General features: G+C 37.9%; 1 protein-coding gene across 1 annotated transcript; it reads right to left on the bottom strand.

The window, feature by feature from the left end:
• LOC109227807 lies at positions 5134 to 6063 on the bottom strand. The gene has a single exon (XM_019393001.1). It carries the CDS (start codon positions 6061 to 6063, stop codon positions 5134 to 5136), a length of 930 nt encoding a protein of 309 aa, XP_019248546.1.

The raw sequence follows: 20467 nt of genomic DNA, 5'->3' as shown, positions 1-20467 counted from the left end.
GATCTCTTGGTATCCTTATCATATTCTCTAAGGATCTCTTGGTATCCTTATCATATTCACTAAGGATCTCTTGGTATCCTTATCATATTCACTAAGTATCTCTTGGTACCCTTATCATATTCACTAAGGATCTCTTGGTATCCTTATCATATTCTATCATATTCACTAGGGATCTCTTGGTATCTCGAGGATCTCTTGGTATCCTCAAGTCTTACATTTACATGTGCCGGGGATCTCTTGGTATCCCGCACCTCAATTCAGAACATAACAAGTACAGGGGGATCTCCCGGGATGCCGTCCCGTAGTCCACATTTAAATGCACAACAACAACCCAGAACATCAAGGTAAATGCTAAACTCAAAACAAATAATAGAAATCCTAGTCTAATCATGCTTCACGTAGTACAGTCAAAACAACTTAAGCAATTAGACAGTAAAGTCAGCTAAACATGCTTTTTCCTAAGCTAACACAAGTTATAATTTCAAGCAGAATAAGCCAAGCAAGAAAGAAAGCTAAATCTCAATAACTTAAGTAAAAACCGAATTTTCATCAATCGGCTCAAGTACGCGCTCGTCACCTCACGTACAAGGCACTCAATTATCAAGTAACAATCCTAAGGGGGAAGGTCCCCCACACAAGGTTAGACAAGCCACTTACCTCGAACCAGCTCAATGTCAACTAGAAACCACACTCTTGCCGCGAGTATCCGACTCCAAATGGCCCAAATCTATTCAATTCAATTACACATTGTAAATAACATCGCAAACAACTGGTTTTGCTATTTAATTCAAAGCTATGGCGTGAAATTAGGTGAAATGACCAAAATGCTCTTCAGGCCAATGCCACAAAATCGAATAATTTTCACGTTTTCAGAACCCTCGTACTCTCACGAGTCTAACCATATAAAAATCGCCCAAATCGGAGGTCAAATGCTCACTCAAAACCCAATAGTTTGGTCTAAGAAGTTTTAACCAAATTCTTCCAAATTTTGGTCTCAATTTCGAATTTTAATGATGGATTTAACTACAAAATGATGAAATATAACTAGAAGGGATTAAAGAAACGTTACCCAATGATCTTCTCTTCAAAACCCACTCAAAATCGCCCTCTCCCGAGCTCTCAATTTATTTTTTCCAACTTTTGAAACTCAACCCTCGAAATTCCCTTTTCTGAATAGGTGTTTCCGCTTCTGCGGTCCCGCTTATGCGGAACTCTGGCCGCTTCTGCGGCTTCCTTTAAAATCCCAGCTTCTGCTTCTGCGGTTATTTTCCTCGCAGATGCGGTCCGCTTCTGCGGGCCAACCACCGCATCTGCGAAAACAAAAAAACTTGGCCAAAACCGCTTCTGCGGTCTTCAATGTCGCATCTGCGGAATCGCATCTGCGGTTCCCAGGCCGCAGATGCGGAAATACCAAAAGTAGCAAGGACTGGTACTTCCAAACTTCAAAAATCCTTCCATCAACCATCCGAATTCATCCCGAGGCCCCCGGGACCTCAACCAAAAGCACCAATACAACCTAATACCTTATTTGAACTTGTACCAATCTTAAAAACACCTAAAACAACGCCGGAAACCAGAATTAATCGAGGATTCTAGCCTAAGAACTTCAAATTCCAACAAAACACGCTTTCGATCAAAAACCTAACCGAACCTCGTCCGAATGACCTGAAATTTTGAACACACATCCCAAATGACATGACGGAACTACTGTAACTTCCGGAATTCCAATCCGACCCTCAGATCAAAAACTCACTATCGGACCGGAAACTTCAAAAATTCAAACTTCGGCATTTCAAGCCTAAATGAGCTACAGACTTCCAAAATACATTTCGAACACGCTCCCAACCCCGAAATCACCTAACGGACCTAACGGAACAATCGGATTTCCATTCCGAGATCGTCTTCACACTGTTCCGACTACGGACCACTTTTCAACACTTTAGCTCTCATTTAGGGACTAAGTGTCCCAAAACTCTCCGAAACTCAACACCGAACATCCCGGCAAACCAAAATAGCAGAAATGAACTTAGGGGAAGCATTTAATGGGGGATTGGGGCGTTAATTCTTAAGACGACCGGCAGGTCGTCACACATACACCTCAACTTCATTAGCAACGGAACTTTAAACACAAAGGATTCTTCCAAAAAGGAGGGGGCACACCAAACCACAATAGAAACACACATGAAAGTCATAAACAAGAAATTACACCAATTATTCTTGAATTACTCTTTTCCAATCACGACAATATACAATTTCAACATCGGAGCATGTAACAACTCGGATCACATTGGATGTACTTATAAGGCAAAACATTATCTCCAACCGCCACTTATGGGCATAAATTGTGTACAAAGCCTTTAGGACACTTTATTGTTGAAGTCATTTATGAAAAGTAGAGTCAAGGCTCATTTCATAATCTGTTTCATATTTTCTCATGTCATAGGCATCACCAGGCACAATTTTAACTCAAGTTCTCGGCATGTTGGCCGCACTCTATTTCCCAAATTCATTTGATTTATTTCAAACATCTTTATACATAGAGGATTTCACATAGATTGGCATAACAATCTCAATTTAAACTTGACTTGAGATCTAGGCATTTTAGCACATAGTTCACATTCTTCACATATCCTCAAATTACCAAGAATAGCATATTGAACACATTGAGATACACCTTTCATACATATTCTTGCAGCACCAATTTCATTGAAATAACAAGTACTACATCAATCAAATTTCGGACTTACAATATTTGCATGGACACCATGGGAGCTCAATTTCTAAGAAGAGGGGGATTTATCCATGCATACCTTATTTAAGCTTTCCTTAAGTTACTACAATGCACCAACATCTCTAGCGGTAATAATTCGGAAGATAGTGAGCTAGAGATTAGCATGCTTGATTCTTGAGGGTTTGTGCAAGATTGATGATTAGGAGGCTAGGTTCCCTCTTTCTCTCTCTAAAATGCTCTCACCCCTCTCTAGATTTAGTGTAAAAATAGTCCCAAATGAAGCCCCAAATCATATTTATCAAAGTGGGTTCGTATATGAAAATTTCCAAAAATGACCACCGAAGTCAATTATGTGGTGCAATTGTGCTATAACATAATCCAAATGTGGGCAGCATTCTTGTAGCATAATCATTATGTGATAGCATAATAGACAGCATAATCAACATGCGACCATAATATTTTCCCCGACACTGCTTCATTTTGTGACGCATATGCGGTCCGCATAGTCGTTTTGCGATCGCAAAATTGGTCGCAAATCCATCCTTTGGTAATTTGATCATAACTTTTGCGTAGGAATGTCCAAATGATGAACGGTTTGAAGTGTTAGAAACTAGACTCGAAGACCTTTCATTTGATAGGTTTTTCACCACATAAAACATTATATATAATTAGATATGCTCGTCCAAAGTGTGTACTTGTGCGAACTCATTTGGAATTTTAGCCCATTATGAAATTTTCCAATTTGACTTAGACTTTGGCCTTTCCTTGGACCTCAAAATACTTATTATAAAACTTATACACTTATTTACTAAATCCAATTGATGTTAATAGCACGTAAAATATTTTAATTAGCCTACCTGGCAACACGAAATCCTAAATTACTTTGCGAAATTTTTCGGGGCCTTACACCGGCCTTGCTATTTCTTCTATCTACTTTCAAATCCTGAATCTTTTCCTTTCTTTTTTTTTTTGCTCTTTTATTTCTTCACTCTTCTCCTTCTTTTTATTCAATTTTTCTTTTTCTTTCTCTCTCCTTTTGGTTTATTTCTTTACTCGAGTTGTCTATAGCTATGATCGAATCCGATTGGGATTGCCTATGTATCATGACGCTACATGAATCAGATCATTACGTAGTTCAGGAAATAAATGCAAAATAAAAGAAAAGAAAAATTTTGGGGTTTTCAAATTTTCATTAAACAAAATCTTTTTGGATTTTCTATTACATGGACGTAAAAGGACTGACGACTATTAAAGAAAACATACAGACTCGAAACAAACAACAACACAGCTTTGAACAACATTTGAAAGAAAATAAAGTACAAACTCAAAAACTGAAACTTGAAAATACGTAAGAGCCTCTACTGGTACTCTGGGAGCTTGTGAGACATTAGCCGGGCTTTGCACGGGCCTTTGTGCAATATCTTCTTGGAGACGGTCTAGGTCATCCATCACCTGGCGAACGAAGGTCATCATGGTAGCAAAAAATCATAGACCTAGTCATGTCTTCATATTCGTGATATTTCATCACGACATAGTCAGCTATCTCCGTGATCCTTGTTCTTATTATTCCTTTTTCTTGAAACAGACGCCCAATTTGCTGTCACCGGGCTTCCAACACTTGTGCGTCCGTGTTGTTTTGGTCCTGTAACTGTTGCACGCTTTCTTTTAGTTGGCAAATTAATGCGTAGCAATGCTCTTTTTCTGTCTTAAAATATTTTGTTTGCTGGACCATTTCCTTTTCAACGGCAAACAACTTTTTCTTTAGAACTGTTACTTCTTTGTCAAATTTCTGCTTCAACTGGTGGGCTAATTTGGCCAACTTTGTTTGAGCGCTTAGCAAATCTTTTCCGGCCATTATCAAGTCAGCTGCATAGTCATGTACCTTCATTCTTAGGTTGTTGATGAGTTTTCTATCTTTGTCACTCCTCACAGGCGTTTTGGTGGATATCCTCATGTCCCGGAGTTGGGCTCGGAGCACCTCGTTCTCCGGGTCAATTTTCTCTTTTCACCTGCGACCACCTGCGCCTGTAAGTCATTGTTAAATGCGAGGATCCTCAACTTTTCCTCTAAGGCATGGATAGTGGCTTGATATTTCTTTCCTTTTCTCCCCAGGCCAACCGTTCTTGGACTTTATCATCAAAATCTTGAATATGAGGCCTTTTGGTGGGCCTTTCAAGCTCGGGCTCTAGCTCATAATTAATGCAACTCCTTCTCTCAAACCATGTGGCATAGCCTGGATCTACTTCACCTTTTGCAAGATCGGGCTCTTAGGTATCCTCTTACAAGTATCAGCAACCATCCCAGATTTGTTGGACTAAAACCTCGGGAAGTGGGGCTTCGAGGTGTAGTTCAATAACTTGGACACTCAGGTCTTCATCCTCAGGCACCACTTGATATCTTCCCTATTGCCTCAGAACCCTTTGCAGCGCATAGGGTTGAACACTCCTCAAGCCCATCAATAGCAAATAATTCTTTATGGCTGACATGTATATGACTTCCCTCACCGAGAGCCATCCTAAAGTCCACTCAATTTGATTTGCCTTTAAAGTTCTCAAGTGGACAATCCAAGCTTCAACCCCTTCCGGAGAGTTGTAATCCTTCACTCTTTCTTCATAGCTTTCAATGAAGTTGCTTTTGCTTGGGCCGTAGTTCATAAATTTTGGATGATGGCGAAGGTGTTCGATTAGCCACATTTGTAAAAGGATATTGCAACCTTCGAAGAATGTCGCCCCCGACTTACACTGTGTTAGTGCCCGGTAGATATCCGACAATATTAGTGGAGCAAGTGTATGATCTTCCTTGGTAGTTAGGACTTGCGCAATGATAGCCATATGGATATCAACTGTTCCATTTTCATTTGGGAAGACCATGACGCCCAGAAATGCTACTATGAAGGCAAAGCCACGATGACTTTTCCAAGTATCTTTGCTTTGCTTGTTGTTCAACTCTTTTTCATACGTTTCAAACCCCTCTAGACGCCCATACCTGGAGAACAGGAAGTAAAATGAACAGCAACCCTCGCTTACACGGTTCTTTCTTATTTGCTTACTAATGTTCATAATATCAAAGAAACAGCGCACCGACATAGGCCTCGGGAATATAAGTTGTTGATTTCTTAAGTCCCTGCCGAAACCTGTATACCCAGTTATTTCTTCTTGGGTGGGAGTGAGCTCGAAGTCTGAGAAGAGAAAGACATTGCAGACGGGATCCCAAAAAGTCACTAAAGCCTTGATTAGATCATTCTGGGGCTTGACTTTCATGATATCCGTGAGAGCACCCAGATGTTCAGCTACCCAGTCTTGCCCTTCTTTATCCAAATCATACCACCACATTTGAAGCTGTAGCGGAGCTTATTCTACGGCATTTAATGGTGGATTCTGGACGGTATTCATTCTATACCTGTGAACGGGTAGGGTTAAGGTTGACTCTAGATGAGCAGACTCTTTTTGCAAGAACCAGTTTTTTTTAATTTTCAAAGTGAAATCTTCTAAAGGTGGTTATTCGTGCAACATTGACCAGAATGGTCATTTTTGCAATAGTGGCCCCTTCTTACTTTTGAATAAAGTTTTGAGGCCGAAGTAAGGCACTTTTCTGGGAAAAGTGATGATCCATTGATAGACATGTCTATTCTTAGCGAAAATAGCCCTTCGACAATGTAAGGTATTCTAAGGCTATTCCAGCAAAAACGGCACAAGACTTAACCGAAGTTGGGTCGGTTTTATTTTTGACCAATGGACATACTTAATTTATTCGATTTGAAAAATTGGGGTCGGCACCGATGAGGTTTGCCTACGTATCTCACATCTGGTGAGAATCAGACCCGCGTAGTTTGGCCAGTTTTGACATAATTGGAAAAACATGAGATTGGCTCACTTTCATTTTGAAATACATTTTCTTTTTCTCTTTTCTTTTTCAAAAATTTTGGCACAGTTTCAAGGCATTTTTTCAAATACCGAGGTTTTCAGAACCGGGTGAATTCTCTATCCTACCTCACTCTTGGTTTTTTTTCTGTTGTTTCTCTTTCCTTAGCCAGTCAACATACAAGCCAAAGCAAATAAATGTACAAATAGCACGTAAGATGCATCAAGATGGTCTTTTATTTTGGTTACACCTGTCCTAGACAGACCCAACCCCTGTGTTGAGTCCCTAAAGTCAAATACACGTGATACAAACAAGCGCTCCTACTAGGATCCGGCATGAGGTTTTGTTATTCTAGGTTTAAACCTAGGGATGTGTTCTAGACCTGGCTTGCCCAAACGGACAATTTGAGCCAAGGTGGGAGCAACGTAACAAGAGCACGAAAGTCTACCCAGCCTAGTGGCTGATTCATCCTCGTTCTATTTGGACGACCTCTAACAAAAAAGCAGGCCACGCGAACGTGTGCACCATTTTTTTAGAAGACTCGGAAAGGAGGCGTAAGAAGATAGTTTAATACAGTTCAAACAATATCAAAGCAGTAAATAAGTTGTAATTAGCATATTAGGCCCACAAAATACAGTAATAGCAACAATTAATAAAACCAAGTAAAAATCACATTAACAAGCTCGAATAATTGAGCCCTGAACCAGATATTCTGGGTTCTTATCCCCAACGGAGTCGCCAGAGCTGTCACACCTCCTTTTTACCCGTAGGGGGATAGGGAGTTTTTCGAATTTAAGTGACATAATCAAAATGGGATTATTTGTTTTTATTCAGAGTCGCCACTTGGAATAATTTATGGTGTCCTAAGTCATCGATTTATTTTAAATCCTAAATCGGGGAAAATTTTGACTTCATTTAAAGTCTGCGAAACCAGAATAACTAGGTAAGGTATTCTGTTAACCGGAGAAGGTAGTAGGCATTCCCGGGTTCCGTGGTTTTAGCACGGTCGCTTTAGCAATTTATACTTGGCTTATTTTATCTAATTACTCATTTTAGGACCTATGTTTATTTTGCCTTTTACCACTACTTATCACTTGATAACCGTATTTAAGATGAGTTACGCGTATGTATACTCGTTTAGCTTTAGTGAGTTGAAAATCATATCACGCGTACATATACACAATTCCCAACACTTAGTTTATTTAAGAAAAAGGTTTGGTCAAAGTCGCGCGAATACGTACTTTGAATTTATTTGAAAAAGTCGCAGTCACGATAGTAATTTAAAAAACCGCGCCTAAAGCATTTCTACGAATATTTTATTTAGCCGTTTTATTTACTAAAATATTTGAACATGGTCACGCGAACGTAAACCTTGGTTTATCTTGTGCATCACAACTATGTCACGCATGCGTGTACATAATTGTAATAGTTAGTGCATTCTAGAGTATACCTAAAGTTATGATTATGTCTCTAATCTAAGTATCCTATGTCATGTAACTAGGTGTAAAGGTCCGATACTATGTGAGGCATCTATTTGAATTAAATGGGGCAGCTTATATATTAACTGCCAAAGAGGCCCAGATTTAAAAGTATTGGGCTGGACAAAGACTGAGTCCAAATGAACTCTAGCCCAAGACATATATTATCAGTTACTGGGTCTAGCTAATGAATTCAATCTGAAAAGAATTTGGTCCTGATTGAGTCTAATTGATTCTGGCCTAATACAACACCATCAAACATTTAATCAACTAAAAAAATTAGTTCAAAAAGATTTAGGCGTGATAATGATGAGTCCGAATGACTCTGGCCCAATGTGTATTTGTTTGAACGAGTTTAAAACCAACATTTGTAATAGCATTTATAAAATTTTACCTATAATTTATTTATCTTTTAAGAACAGAAATCTATGGGGGATTTGAAACGAGTAAAGTAAATCAAATAATATCGGATTTTCTACTGATTTTTCAAGTTTATTTCTCATATTATCCCCTGTTACAATGATAAGTGTAAAATCATTGTGTATTTGAAACCTTAAAGTATAAATGGCCTTTAATCAAATCAACAACTGATTTTATTTAGCAGAGAATTAGAACACAATTCCAGGAACCCAATTAGTTTTGCGCTTGCAAATGTATTTTGGGCCTACTGCCCAGTTTGTTTGTGAAAACCAGTTTTTCATGATCTGAAACTAATAGAATTGGAATTGCTATATTTGATTGTCTAAAAGAATATGGTAAAGCTACAAACACATTAAACTAAAACATTGTACAAGAAAATATAGATATGAGCTAAATAGTTACATCTGAACAGTGATAATAAATCTGTCTGTTTCTACTTTAACCAGTTTTATAAAAATATACTATTTTTTGTTTCTGATATTACATAGTAACGTGTAAATCTTATGAACATATGAAAGCTTCAAACAGGTTTTGCAGTTTCAAGAAAACTTTAACACAGAGCTAATATAACTTCAAATAATCTAAACAGCGTAAATAACTAACTCTACATGAATTTATACATAACTTTCAACTAAACAAACTTTAACTAATCATGATTTGTGCAGCAGTTTAACTTATGTATAAGACCATATTGAAACCAAACATAAATTTGATGAACAACACGTTCATAACAATAACTAAAATTAAACTTTTACATTGTTAAGAAAGTACCTTGATAGTAGCAAGAAAACAAACAGATACAGAAAATTTGTCTCTGAAAAAAATCTTGGGTAAAAAGCAGCAACAAGAATACCCAAACAGGAAACCCAAAACAGCTTCAGATTTAAACCCAGAAATCCCAGCAAAAAGTATGAAACCAATAGGAATTCTTCGCTAAAAATGAAGAAAAGAGACTCCAAAATCAATGCAGAAATCAGTGTATTTTAGGGAATTTTCTGTGTGTTTTTCAGTGTGTGTATATAAATCTGTGTGTAAGTGTGTACAAAATTGTTTCAATCTCTGTGTCTAATGAAAAGGATGAGTGTATTTATAGAGTGAGGGAGTGAAAAGGGATAAGAATTAGGGTACAAAAGAATCTGCCAGAACTCCCTAAAAATCAGGAAAAAGGCATCTTTCTTAACAGAAATGGACAGCTGTCAAATTTCTAGTACCTTTCTTATCTCAGAAAATGGACAAGTGTCCAATTTCTGGATATTTTCGGATCTTATCCCTATTTTCTTACACAGTATTGGGACAGTTGTCCCAATTCTAGAAGTTTCTAGCAATTTCTGAAAAATTTCAGAATAAAGGCTTCCAAAATTGACCCTTAAGGGCCTTGGAATTACCTCAGAACCTGATTGGTTTTGGGCCTGAGTCGTGTGACTCTTAGCCTGAAGAGCTTGGGCTCTTAAGCTTTTAACAAAGTTAGGGCCACTTCAGTGAGGCCCAGTTCTTAAAAATGAACAAAATAAAAACAGTAAATAACCAACAATAATAAAATAACAGTAAACAAAAATAAAACAGCAATACTGGAAATAAACACAAATAATAATAACAATAAAACACATAATAATAACAATAATAATAACAATAATAATAATAATAATAATAATAAAGGAAAAACAAAAAAAAAAACAGGAAAAGAAATCAAAGCTAAAGAACCCCTTTTGGGATAAAAGATCTAGTTGTTAAAAACCCTCGCGCCAAGACACTCTCCCGGAATCTGAGATCCCGAGTGAGAGATCTTGTCACGAGGATTATTATACAAACTAGGTTAAGTTTTAGAAACGGGAGATCTAGCCGCTAAAAACCCTCATGCCAATACCCCCATCTGGTATTTGAGATCCCTGATGGGAGATATTGGCACGAGGATATTATACGGACTAGAATGATTTTAAGGTTTTGAAAATCTCAGATCTAAGATCTGGAGTTTTTAGTAGGGTATTTTTGGGATTTATAGGTAGATTGGGGTTCTAGGGGATGTGGTGGTTGTAGGGTATGATTTAGGTAGGTTAAGGGTTCTGCCGCCGCTATAGGCGCTTTCCGGCGGCGTATCTAGGGTTTCTGGATTTTGAAATTTAAGATTTAGGGATATTGGTAGGTTTTTTGGAGATTTGGTTGGTAGGGTGAGCTTTAGGAGATGTAGGAGAGTGTATGGGATAAGTTTGGGTGGTTTTAGGGTTCGGCCGCCACCATAGGCGATTTCCGGCGGCGGTGTACGGCGGGGCTAGGGTTTGGGGTTTCTTGATCTTAGATCCACTGATTTTGGAAAAATTCTTGTGGATTTGATTGGTGGGGTGAGGTAGAGGAGAAGAAGAGGAGTTGATTGATGTATGTTTAAGGTTTTTTGGTTAAGACCAGCCGGCAAAGGCGATTTCGGGCCGGCGGTTTGAGTGGCGGTGGGTGGTGATGCGATTTCCGATGGGGTGAAGAGTGAGGGTGAAGAGGCCGCTAGGGTTTGGGGGCGGCTGAGAGAGAGAGATGTGAGAGAGTGAGGGAGTTTCAAATGAGGGGGGTAGGAGAGGGTTAGGACATATATATATATGTTAAAAGGGGAGGGAGTTCCGGACCATTAGATCTATTGGAGATCAACGACCAGGATTTAAGGGGAGGGAAAAAGTGGTCGTTTGGGGTTATTAATGAGGCGGACCGGATTAGGAGATTGAGCTTGGTTATTTTGAATTGAATTTTGGGATCGGGCTTGGTTTAAACACTGGCCCAGTCCGGTTTTGAATAACAAACCCCCCCGCCCCCCTCTTTCTTTTTCTTTTTCTTTTTTTATTTGTTTTTCCTTTCTCATCTTTGTTTTAAAATCTAATTAAATAAAATCCTAAATTAAGTCCTAAATCATTCTAAGTTGTAAAATTAAGCTAAATATCAATTTATACTATTTACATAATTAATTAATGAAAGGAAATTACCAATTTAACACTAAAAGCTAAAAAAATGTAAAAATGAACTTTTTTTGTGATTTTTGCTTTAATAAATAATTTATTAACGTCTTAACCTTAAAAATGCAAATAACAACCTAAAAGTGCAATGTATGAAATTTTAAACATTTTTAGGGTATTTTTCATGATTTTAAAAATATTAAATGTGCACAAAAATGCAACTACAATGCAAAACAATTAACAAAAAATCTATAAAAATAAAAATAATTTAGAAAAACCTTTTTTTTTATTTTGTAGGAAGTATTTCTAGTCGGGCAAAAATCACGTGCTCGCAAAAAGAAAGTACTTTTTTTGTTGAAATGAAATAAAATATTTCTTTTATGAAAACAAAGTACTTTTCAGTTGAAATGAAAAAAATACTTTTTTATATCATGTAAAAAATATACTCAGTTGTTGAAATGCAAAAAAACAAAATCTATATATGACATGAAAAAAAAGTACTATTAATAATATTTTTTATTTATTTAGGGTGGGGGTGAGGGGGTGGGGCGGGTAGGCGGTGGGGTTGGATGGGTGGGTGTGGTGGGGTGGGTTGGCGGGGATGGAAAATAGGGTGGGGAAGGTTGAGAAGGAGTTTTGAAAAATATTTTCCCTTCTCTTGATAGGGAAAATATTTTCCTCCAATTGGAGGAAAATGAGTTCATGAGGAAAGTGTTTTTCAAAATATATAAGACAACTAAACACCGCAAAATAATTTCCTTCATACCAAACACACCCTAAATCTAGGATTTTCAGGGTAGAAATTAGAGATTTGGGTAGAATTAGGGATGTTTGTAAATTTGGGATTTAGATCTCAAATCGAAGTCGGATTTAGAAACTAATTACATAACCGGGCTCGGAGGTCAATGGGTAATCGGGTTTTGGTCTGAATCTCGGGTTTTGACCAAGCGAGCCCGGGGTTGACTTTTGTTGACTTTATGGAAAAAGTATAAAGATCTTAGTTTTATGTATTGTATTTGATTTTTCTAGCATTATTTGATGTTATTGAGTCGATTTTGGTTAGATTCAATTGGTTTTGAGGTGGATTTTAGAGGAAAGGCCCCGGTAGAGCTTTGATTTGCTTGCGGAGCGAGGTAAGTGTTGGGTCTAACCATGATTTGAGGGAATTAGAAACCCTTGAGATATGTGCTATGTGAATTACATATGTAGCGGCGTATATGCGAGGTGAAGAGCGTATATACGCTGTCAAAATACATGTTTCCATGTTTTTCCGCATTTCATTAATTGTTTTGTTCCATGTAACTATTACATGCTTTAATTGTTTCCTATGCCTTAACTTGCTACTTGTCACTTATTTCTCTCATATAAAAATGTTCGTGTCCCCCATGCTTCCATTATTAATTTCTACTTGCCTTAATTGTCTTATTTGTACACTTTAATTGTCATATATTTGACTGTCTTGTTGCATTGTATTAATTGTAACGTTCCTTGATTTTGTACGAGGTTCCATTATGACTTTGGTTTCACATTCTGTAATTGTAGAGATTCTTGTGATTTGAGTTCCTGAGTTGATTTCATTTATTGATCTTGTTTATGGATCGGGTTGCGCGCCGCAACAGGTGGAATAAGGCAGGATTGATATTGATATGGTGGGATCGGGTTGCATGTCGCAACGGATTTTTATATGTGATATTGATACAGTGGAATAAGGGAGGATTATGATATTGATATGGTGAAATAAGGGAGGACTATGATATTGATATTGATACCGTGGGATCAGGTTGAATGCTGCGACGAGTGAAATAAGGGAAGATTGTGTTTGTACGGTGGGATCGGGTTGCACTACTAGAATACTGTGTAAATTCTTCCACCAAAACCGACCGAGATCGGTCGGATATTGATAAAAATCGACAATTTTCCGACCATTTTTAATTGGTCGGAAAAATGATGGTCGCTAATGCATACCGATCGAAATCAGTCGGAAATTTCCAACCGAAGTCGGTCGATTTATTCAAAGCGTTGACTGACTGTCAAACTTCAATTACCGAATGAAATCGGTCGGTACTAATTAATTATTTTTTTTAAAATTTTCAAATACCGACCGAAATCGGTCGAAATTTTAAATAAATAATAATTTTACTTAAATAAATAGTTATTTGTAAATTCGAACAAATTGTTAATTTATTTAAAAAAATAAATATAAATTCATAATTTTTGACCAAATTTGGTCGGAAATTTCAAAAAACTGGAGATTTCATTTGAAATTTGCGACAAATTCGATCGGAAATTATGATTTTTTGGGTAACAAAAATTAATTTTCGATCGATTTCGGTCGGAAATCTGGGTAAAAACTGGGCAGAAAATGCTTGCTTTTAAGCTACACCACCTGCCAATTACAAGCAATATCCATCCTATAATGACAACATTATATTGCTGCCATTCAACCATAATTAATCAACAACAACAATTAACTAACTAACAACAACAACAATTAACTAACAACAACAACACCAACAACAATTAACCAACAATGCTAATAACAACCACAACAACAACTATACAAATATTCAATAACAAAATAATATCAACAATACAATCATCATTCAAAACTAGTCTCATTTACAAGTTCAATACTGTGTTTAGCAATACACACCATTCAATGAGTGTTTTATCTAGCATCATCTCCATCTTCACTCCTAGAACCTTCATCGTCGGCATGGTTCGAAGGATCACGACAAGAAGGATTAGCACATGGGGAAGGCTCACGAGACCGGGGAATGGGGAAAGCACCACTAGCAAGAAGATTGGCCAGCTGACCTTGAAGGAGATTATATTGTTCGTCCCTCCTTTCCTGCTAAACTTAAAGGGTACCAAATTGTTCATCTCTCTTTCATTCTCTAGCCTTTGTCTCTTCAAGCTCTGCTGCCAGTTTTGCGATCTTCTCTTCCATAGATGAGATAGTCGACCTATTAATTACCTAGCCTTGGGCAGAAGTCCCTATACCTTGCAATCCAGCCCTGTAGCACCGAAATGATTTCTCTGGAAGGCCGTATGTTATCCCCTTTTTAGGACCACCAACAACATCCAACCATATCCTCTGCGCTTCTTCGTCTGAAAGGGGTGGTCGCTAGCCTTGCTCATTCGTTGGCAAGCTCTGAGTGTACTCATCCACATTAATCTTGTAGCGACCCTTTATTTAGAAGATAGAAATTTATTAACTATATAATATTATAAACATTTATAGTAGTTATGAAACTTACATATGCAGTCTCCGCCTGGTCCTCGACCCATCTACTTGGATCTGTCGGTGCCTTCTTCTTCCTGATGTGAGTCTCCATGAAGAACTCGTTATGAGTCATCTTCCTCCCATATTTTTCTTCCTACAAATATAATAAAATGTGTTAACTAAATTAACATATATAAATATAGTTCGATAAAAATAGATGTAAATATTTTAAGGAATTACCAGTAGTCTCCTCGTAGCCCCCATGCTCCTTGCACCCACACAGTGCAAGGAGCCACCCTTCTCAGATGCTCGGGCCTTCTTTCCCAGTTCACTCTTCTTCTCGAATTTCTCGGTGGTCCAATACCTCTGCAGATCCTCCCAAAAATGCGGTAGAACCCATGAAGGCTTCCTGTGAATCTTTTGAGCGGGGCAGAAGGAATCAGATAGTCTCTTGCGGCATTTGTACTCCCAATTTGCACAAATTTCACGGTTATACCGGTCCTCCCAAGCACACTTAGTCTACAAATAAAGTATGTAATGTTAGATGAAAATATTGTTAATATAATAATTAAATAGATAAGAATTGTATTAAAGCCTTAAATTGGTTGAACATTTTTGCACGAGAGCCGGTGGAAAGGCCCTCCAAGTCGGATAGGGTGCATTATACAACCGGCAAAGAATTTCAGTGATTGTCTTTGTAACCCGATTATTAGGTATGAACCAGCAACATAGCAATTACATTAAATAAACAAGAGTAGCTTTTATAATTCAGCAAAAATAAAGAAGTAATAAATAAATCTTACCCATTGCCCTCAGGCCTGATGATCATCTTATGATAACGATCATACCGCACTTCATCTGGATCATCATCCTCCGATGAATCTGATATGTGCGCAGAAGGGGAGGCATCTGGATCATTGCTACTATCCCAAAGATGAAGTCTAGAAATGCTAGGAGACGAACTCCGTGGAGAGAGAGACGGTGTCCCTGATGAAGATGGTTGCGATCCATACCCATGCATCGATCTAGACCCCTGCTGCGATCCAGACCACTGCTGCGATCCGGTCGGCTGTAATCTATATGGATGCGATCCAGCTGGTGATGAAGCAAATGGAGCAGATGACAGGCGTACCACATGGCTCTGTGACTGCTGACTGGATGGACCCATGTAACTACATGTAGGATCATATGGAGGAATCGGGATATAGCCCTGTAGCAGAGAATGGTAATAATACTGCTGGGAGGGAGAATAGTGGGTAGTACGATTAGTAGATGGATGTGGTGGAATAGATTTGTGCCTAGAAGATTGTTGTTGGCCATCAGCAGCGGAGGGATGCAAGTGTGGAGTGGAAGGAAGCGATGGTGTAGCACCATCATCATGATCAATAGTCATTTTATCCTTCCTAGACCTACCTCGTAGGGGTCATTTGCATGAATTAAAGAAAATGTTAGAATTGAGAATATAAATCTATATAAGTTAAGAGCATTTGAAAAAACTAACATGCTAGTCGTCTTCGTCGACGTATCCTTCCTCGTCTGAAAATCTTTCCTCTTCACTTATTTCATTTTCATTAAGTGATTCTTCATCCTCATTTTCTATGATTGTTATTTCCTCCATATCAACGTCTTCTAATATGCGTTGAGGATGCTCCAAGTAATTTTCTAACTGATCATCCACCATTTGGTTACCACTTGAGGTATCGTTTTGGTAAGCAACATCTAGCACATTCTCAACTTCCACCCTACGAACAGGCTTTGTTTTGATTACAACCAACCAATCAGTCTTATCCCTCTGCAATGGATATGGAGCATAGTACACTTGCCTAACCCTTTTTGCAATTATAAAAGGATCATAGTGATCATACTCCCTCTTTTTATTAACCTCAATTATGTTGTACTGCGAGTGTACATTTGTACCTCTTCTAGGTGTTGGGTCAAACCACTTGCATCGGAAAGGTAAGATCTTCTTATTTGGCCAACCTGAATATGACAATTCTAGAATCTCTTTGATCACACCATAATAATCATTTTCCCCATCCTGGTTGCCTTCACCACCTTTGATACACACCCCACTGTTATTGCTTTTTTATACTTGGAGAATTCCTCGGTGGGAAATTTGTAACCATTCACATAATACTTAGACACAGTCGTAACCGTAGGTGTAGGTCCCCAAGATATGTCTTTCAAAAATAGATTAACATCGTTGTTTGAATGATTGACCTACATGTAGAGTTCAATAAATCACAAGTGAGCAAGTATATTCACAAGTATATATATTCACATGTGAGATAGTATGTAAGATGCATTTACGCACTCTTTAAACCATGCCTCAAATGTAGAATATACAGCACAATGACCAAATTGACTCTCGAAGTCACTGAGCGACGCATTGAAAATTATTTGTTAGTTGCATCAACCAAATTAAATAGTAGCCCATGTAAATTAATCTTACGTCAACACTTACTTAAGAAAGGGTTGAACTTCCGGACAATTTAGCAACACGTGATTTGAAGCTTATTTGTACTCCATACTACTTAGGCCCCTTTTGTTCGATCTTTACAACCTCGACCTGGTTGATTGAGTATGGACATTGGTGGATATAATGGATCAATCTCAATCACGACATTGTGCCGATTGGGCCTATTTCTAGCACATGGCACATGACTGTCAAAGTAGTAAGAACAAAATGGGCAGTTTCCTTTGCAAGATAGGCTTCGCATATGGATCCTTCAATCCTATTCCTCTGTTTAACAAATCGTTTACACTTGCCGATAGTCCTGCACATTGTCATATTAGATGATAACGTGAAAGAAAATTGCAAGAATAAATCAAGGTTTGATCATTACCTCTCGAATGGATGCATCCACCTGCATTGAACCGGGCCTCCAAGTCGCGCCTCGTGTACAAGGTGAATTGGAAGGTGTTCCATCACATCAAAGAAACCACATGGAAAAATCCTTTCCAAATTATTACTGATTAAAAGAATGTTCTGATTCATTTGAAATAGGTTTTCCCTTAATGTGGTAGAACATAAGTCTTTGAAGAACAAACTTATCTCTATGATGGGTTTCCATATATTTTCAGGCAAACCACAAAATGCAATAGGGATTAAGGTTTCCATGAAGATATGACAGTCATGACTTTTCATGAGTCAGCTTTCCCTCAACCATATCGGCACGTTTTCCTAGGTTCGATACATAGCCCTCGGGTATCTTTAAGTTTGTAACACACTCACAAATCTGTTGTCTTTGTTCCAAAGTGAATGTGTAGCTGGCCTTGGGCTTGAACACCTTACCATTGTTCCCAGACTGCAAATGTAATTTAGGTCACCTGCAATATTCTTGTAAGCCCAGTCTAGCCTTCGGGTTATCTTTTGTCTTATTCTTATCATCCATCACTGTGTTGAACAAATTGTCATAATAGTTCTTCTTAATATGCATGACATCAAGATTGTGTCGGAGAATATTATCCTTCCAATATGGCAACTCCCAAAATATGCTCTGTTTTGTCCAGTTATGCGTAACACCATTTCCAGGAAATCTAGAAGGTGGGACCTCGGTAACTTTAGTGAAGTTCTGAACCCTCTCAGAAATTTCCTCACTGGAATAAATTGGAGGTGGCAAATCACGTTCAACTGTATTCTTTTTGAATGCGGTCTTCATCCTTCTAAACTCATGATGAACTAGCAAGAACTGATGATGACAATCAAACCATGACTGCTTTAGGCCATGTCTTAAAATGAACGCTTTACCATTTTCCATGCAGTAAGGAGATGCTAACTTTCCGGCAGTCATCCACCCTGACATCATTCCATACGCAGGAAAATCATTAATGGTCCACATTAAGTTAGCACGCAAGTTGAAATTTTGCTTAGTTGATATATCATATGTCTCAACTCCATCATACCACAAATGTTTAAGCTCATCAATCAGAGGTTGCAAATATACATCAATCAAACTCTTTGGATTGCGGGGACCGGGAATAACACAATTTAAAAAAATATATGGACTAGTCATACACATTTTAGGCGGAAGATTATACGGCATAATAAAGACCGCCCAGCATGAATATGGTGTTGCAGAAACAGAAAATGGCGTGAAACCATCAGCACACAAACCCAACCTAACATTCCTCAGTTCACTAACATAATCCGGATACGTCCTATCAAAATGCTTCCAAGCTTCCCCATATGAAGGATGACACACAACACCAGGTGACCTTCTATTTTCATAGTGCCATCTCATATGAGGAGCGGAACTCATGCGTACAACCTCTTTAATCTAGGAATAAGAGGTAAGTAATGTATCGACTTCACATCAGCCTTCTTCCCGCTGGAAAGCCGCATAAAACGGTGTTATTCACAAAATTTACAACTTTCTAAATCTACATCACCCTTATAATACAACATGCAACCATCTTCACAACAATCGATTCACATAGACGAGAGTCCTAACTTAGAAACCAATCTTTTAGCCTTATAGAAATCTTCAGGTATGTTGAAAGTTAGGTCAACTAGTTCACTCATAAGGCCAATGAAAGAATCCATTCCTGCTTGAGAAATATTGGTATCTGATTTGATACTTAATAATCTAACCGCAACAGACAACTGAGAGTATATACTCCCTTGTCTTAGTGGACGACTAGCGGCCTCTAACTGTTCATAAAAATATTTTGCCTCTTCGTTAGGAGTTTGTTCAACACTTTCATGGGTTTCAAAATCGAAGTGCATCCCTAAAGCATCCACAACCGTTTCATGGTATCTAGGATGTTGAACTCTATTCTCCACCGACCTACTACTTTCACCAACAACTACGTTATGAAATAAACCATCAGTACCATCAACCTCTCCATGACTAGTCCACACAAAATAATTATCCACAAACCCATTTCTATAAAGATGAGTCGTAACATCCTCCGGACCAAAAATATGCAAACACTTGCACTTCGTACAAGGACACCTATTCATCCCTCCAATCCGAAACGGTTCAGTGACATTGCATTCCTAATAAATTCCATAGCCCCTTCTATAGATTCCTCCCTCAAAAACCGACGATTAGGATAATTCCGATAATACATCCAACTACGATATTCCATCTACATAAAGAACAAATAAATTACATGTTACATTAATCCTAATTCAAATTAATTTATAGAAATAAGTTACATAATAAATTACAATTTGTTAGCATAATTAGTTAAGCCTGATTTTCTAAAAGCAATAAATACTAAGAGAACAATATTATCCCCTAAATTAATAAACTCTAAATTTTTAAAAGCAATAAACACTAATACAATAGTAAATTAAACCCTAAAATAGTAAATTATTTCTAAAAGAAAAAAACACTAATAGAACAATATTATCCCCTAAATTAATAAATCCTAAATTAAGAGCACTAAACCCTAGTTCATATAATTTATTCACCACAAATTAACTAGTTTAAATGTAACGACCCGGCCGATCGTTTCGTGAGTTATAGCCCCGTTTTCCCATTTCTTCTTCCTTATGTGTCCCTCCGCTGTATTTCATTATATCCTGTTGGTTGGTTCGGGTCCAGAGTGGTTTCGGTGTGGAATGAGACACTTAGTCTCTTATTTAGAAGTTTAAGTTGGAAACGTCAACCGGATGTTGGCTTACTAGTAAACGATCTCAGAATTTGATTTTTATGGTTTGGTTAGCTCCGTTAGGTGATTTTGGACTTGGGAGCGCATCTGAAATGTAATTTGGAGGTCCGTGGTAGAATTTGGCTTGAATTGGCGAAATTGGAAATTTGGGCGATTTGGTCGGTAGTGGAAAATTTAATATCGGGGTCGGAATGGGATT

Source organism: Nicotiana attenuata, chromosome 6 (genome assembly GCF_001879085.1).
Source record: "Nicotiana attenuata strain UT chromosome 6, NIATTr2, whole genome shotgun sequence".
Taxonomy (NCBI): domain Eukaryota; kingdom Viridiplantae; phylum Streptophyta; class Magnoliopsida; order Solanales; family Solanaceae; genus Nicotiana; species Nicotiana attenuata.
This window is presented reverse-complemented; position numbering and strand designations above follow the sequence as displayed.

Bases quoted from the DNA above. Each gene is read 5' to 3' on its own strand.
- LOC109227807 (XM_019393001.1), bottom strand. From the start codon at position 6,063: ATGTGGTGGTATGATTTGGATAAAGAAGGGCAAGACTGGGTAGCTGAA.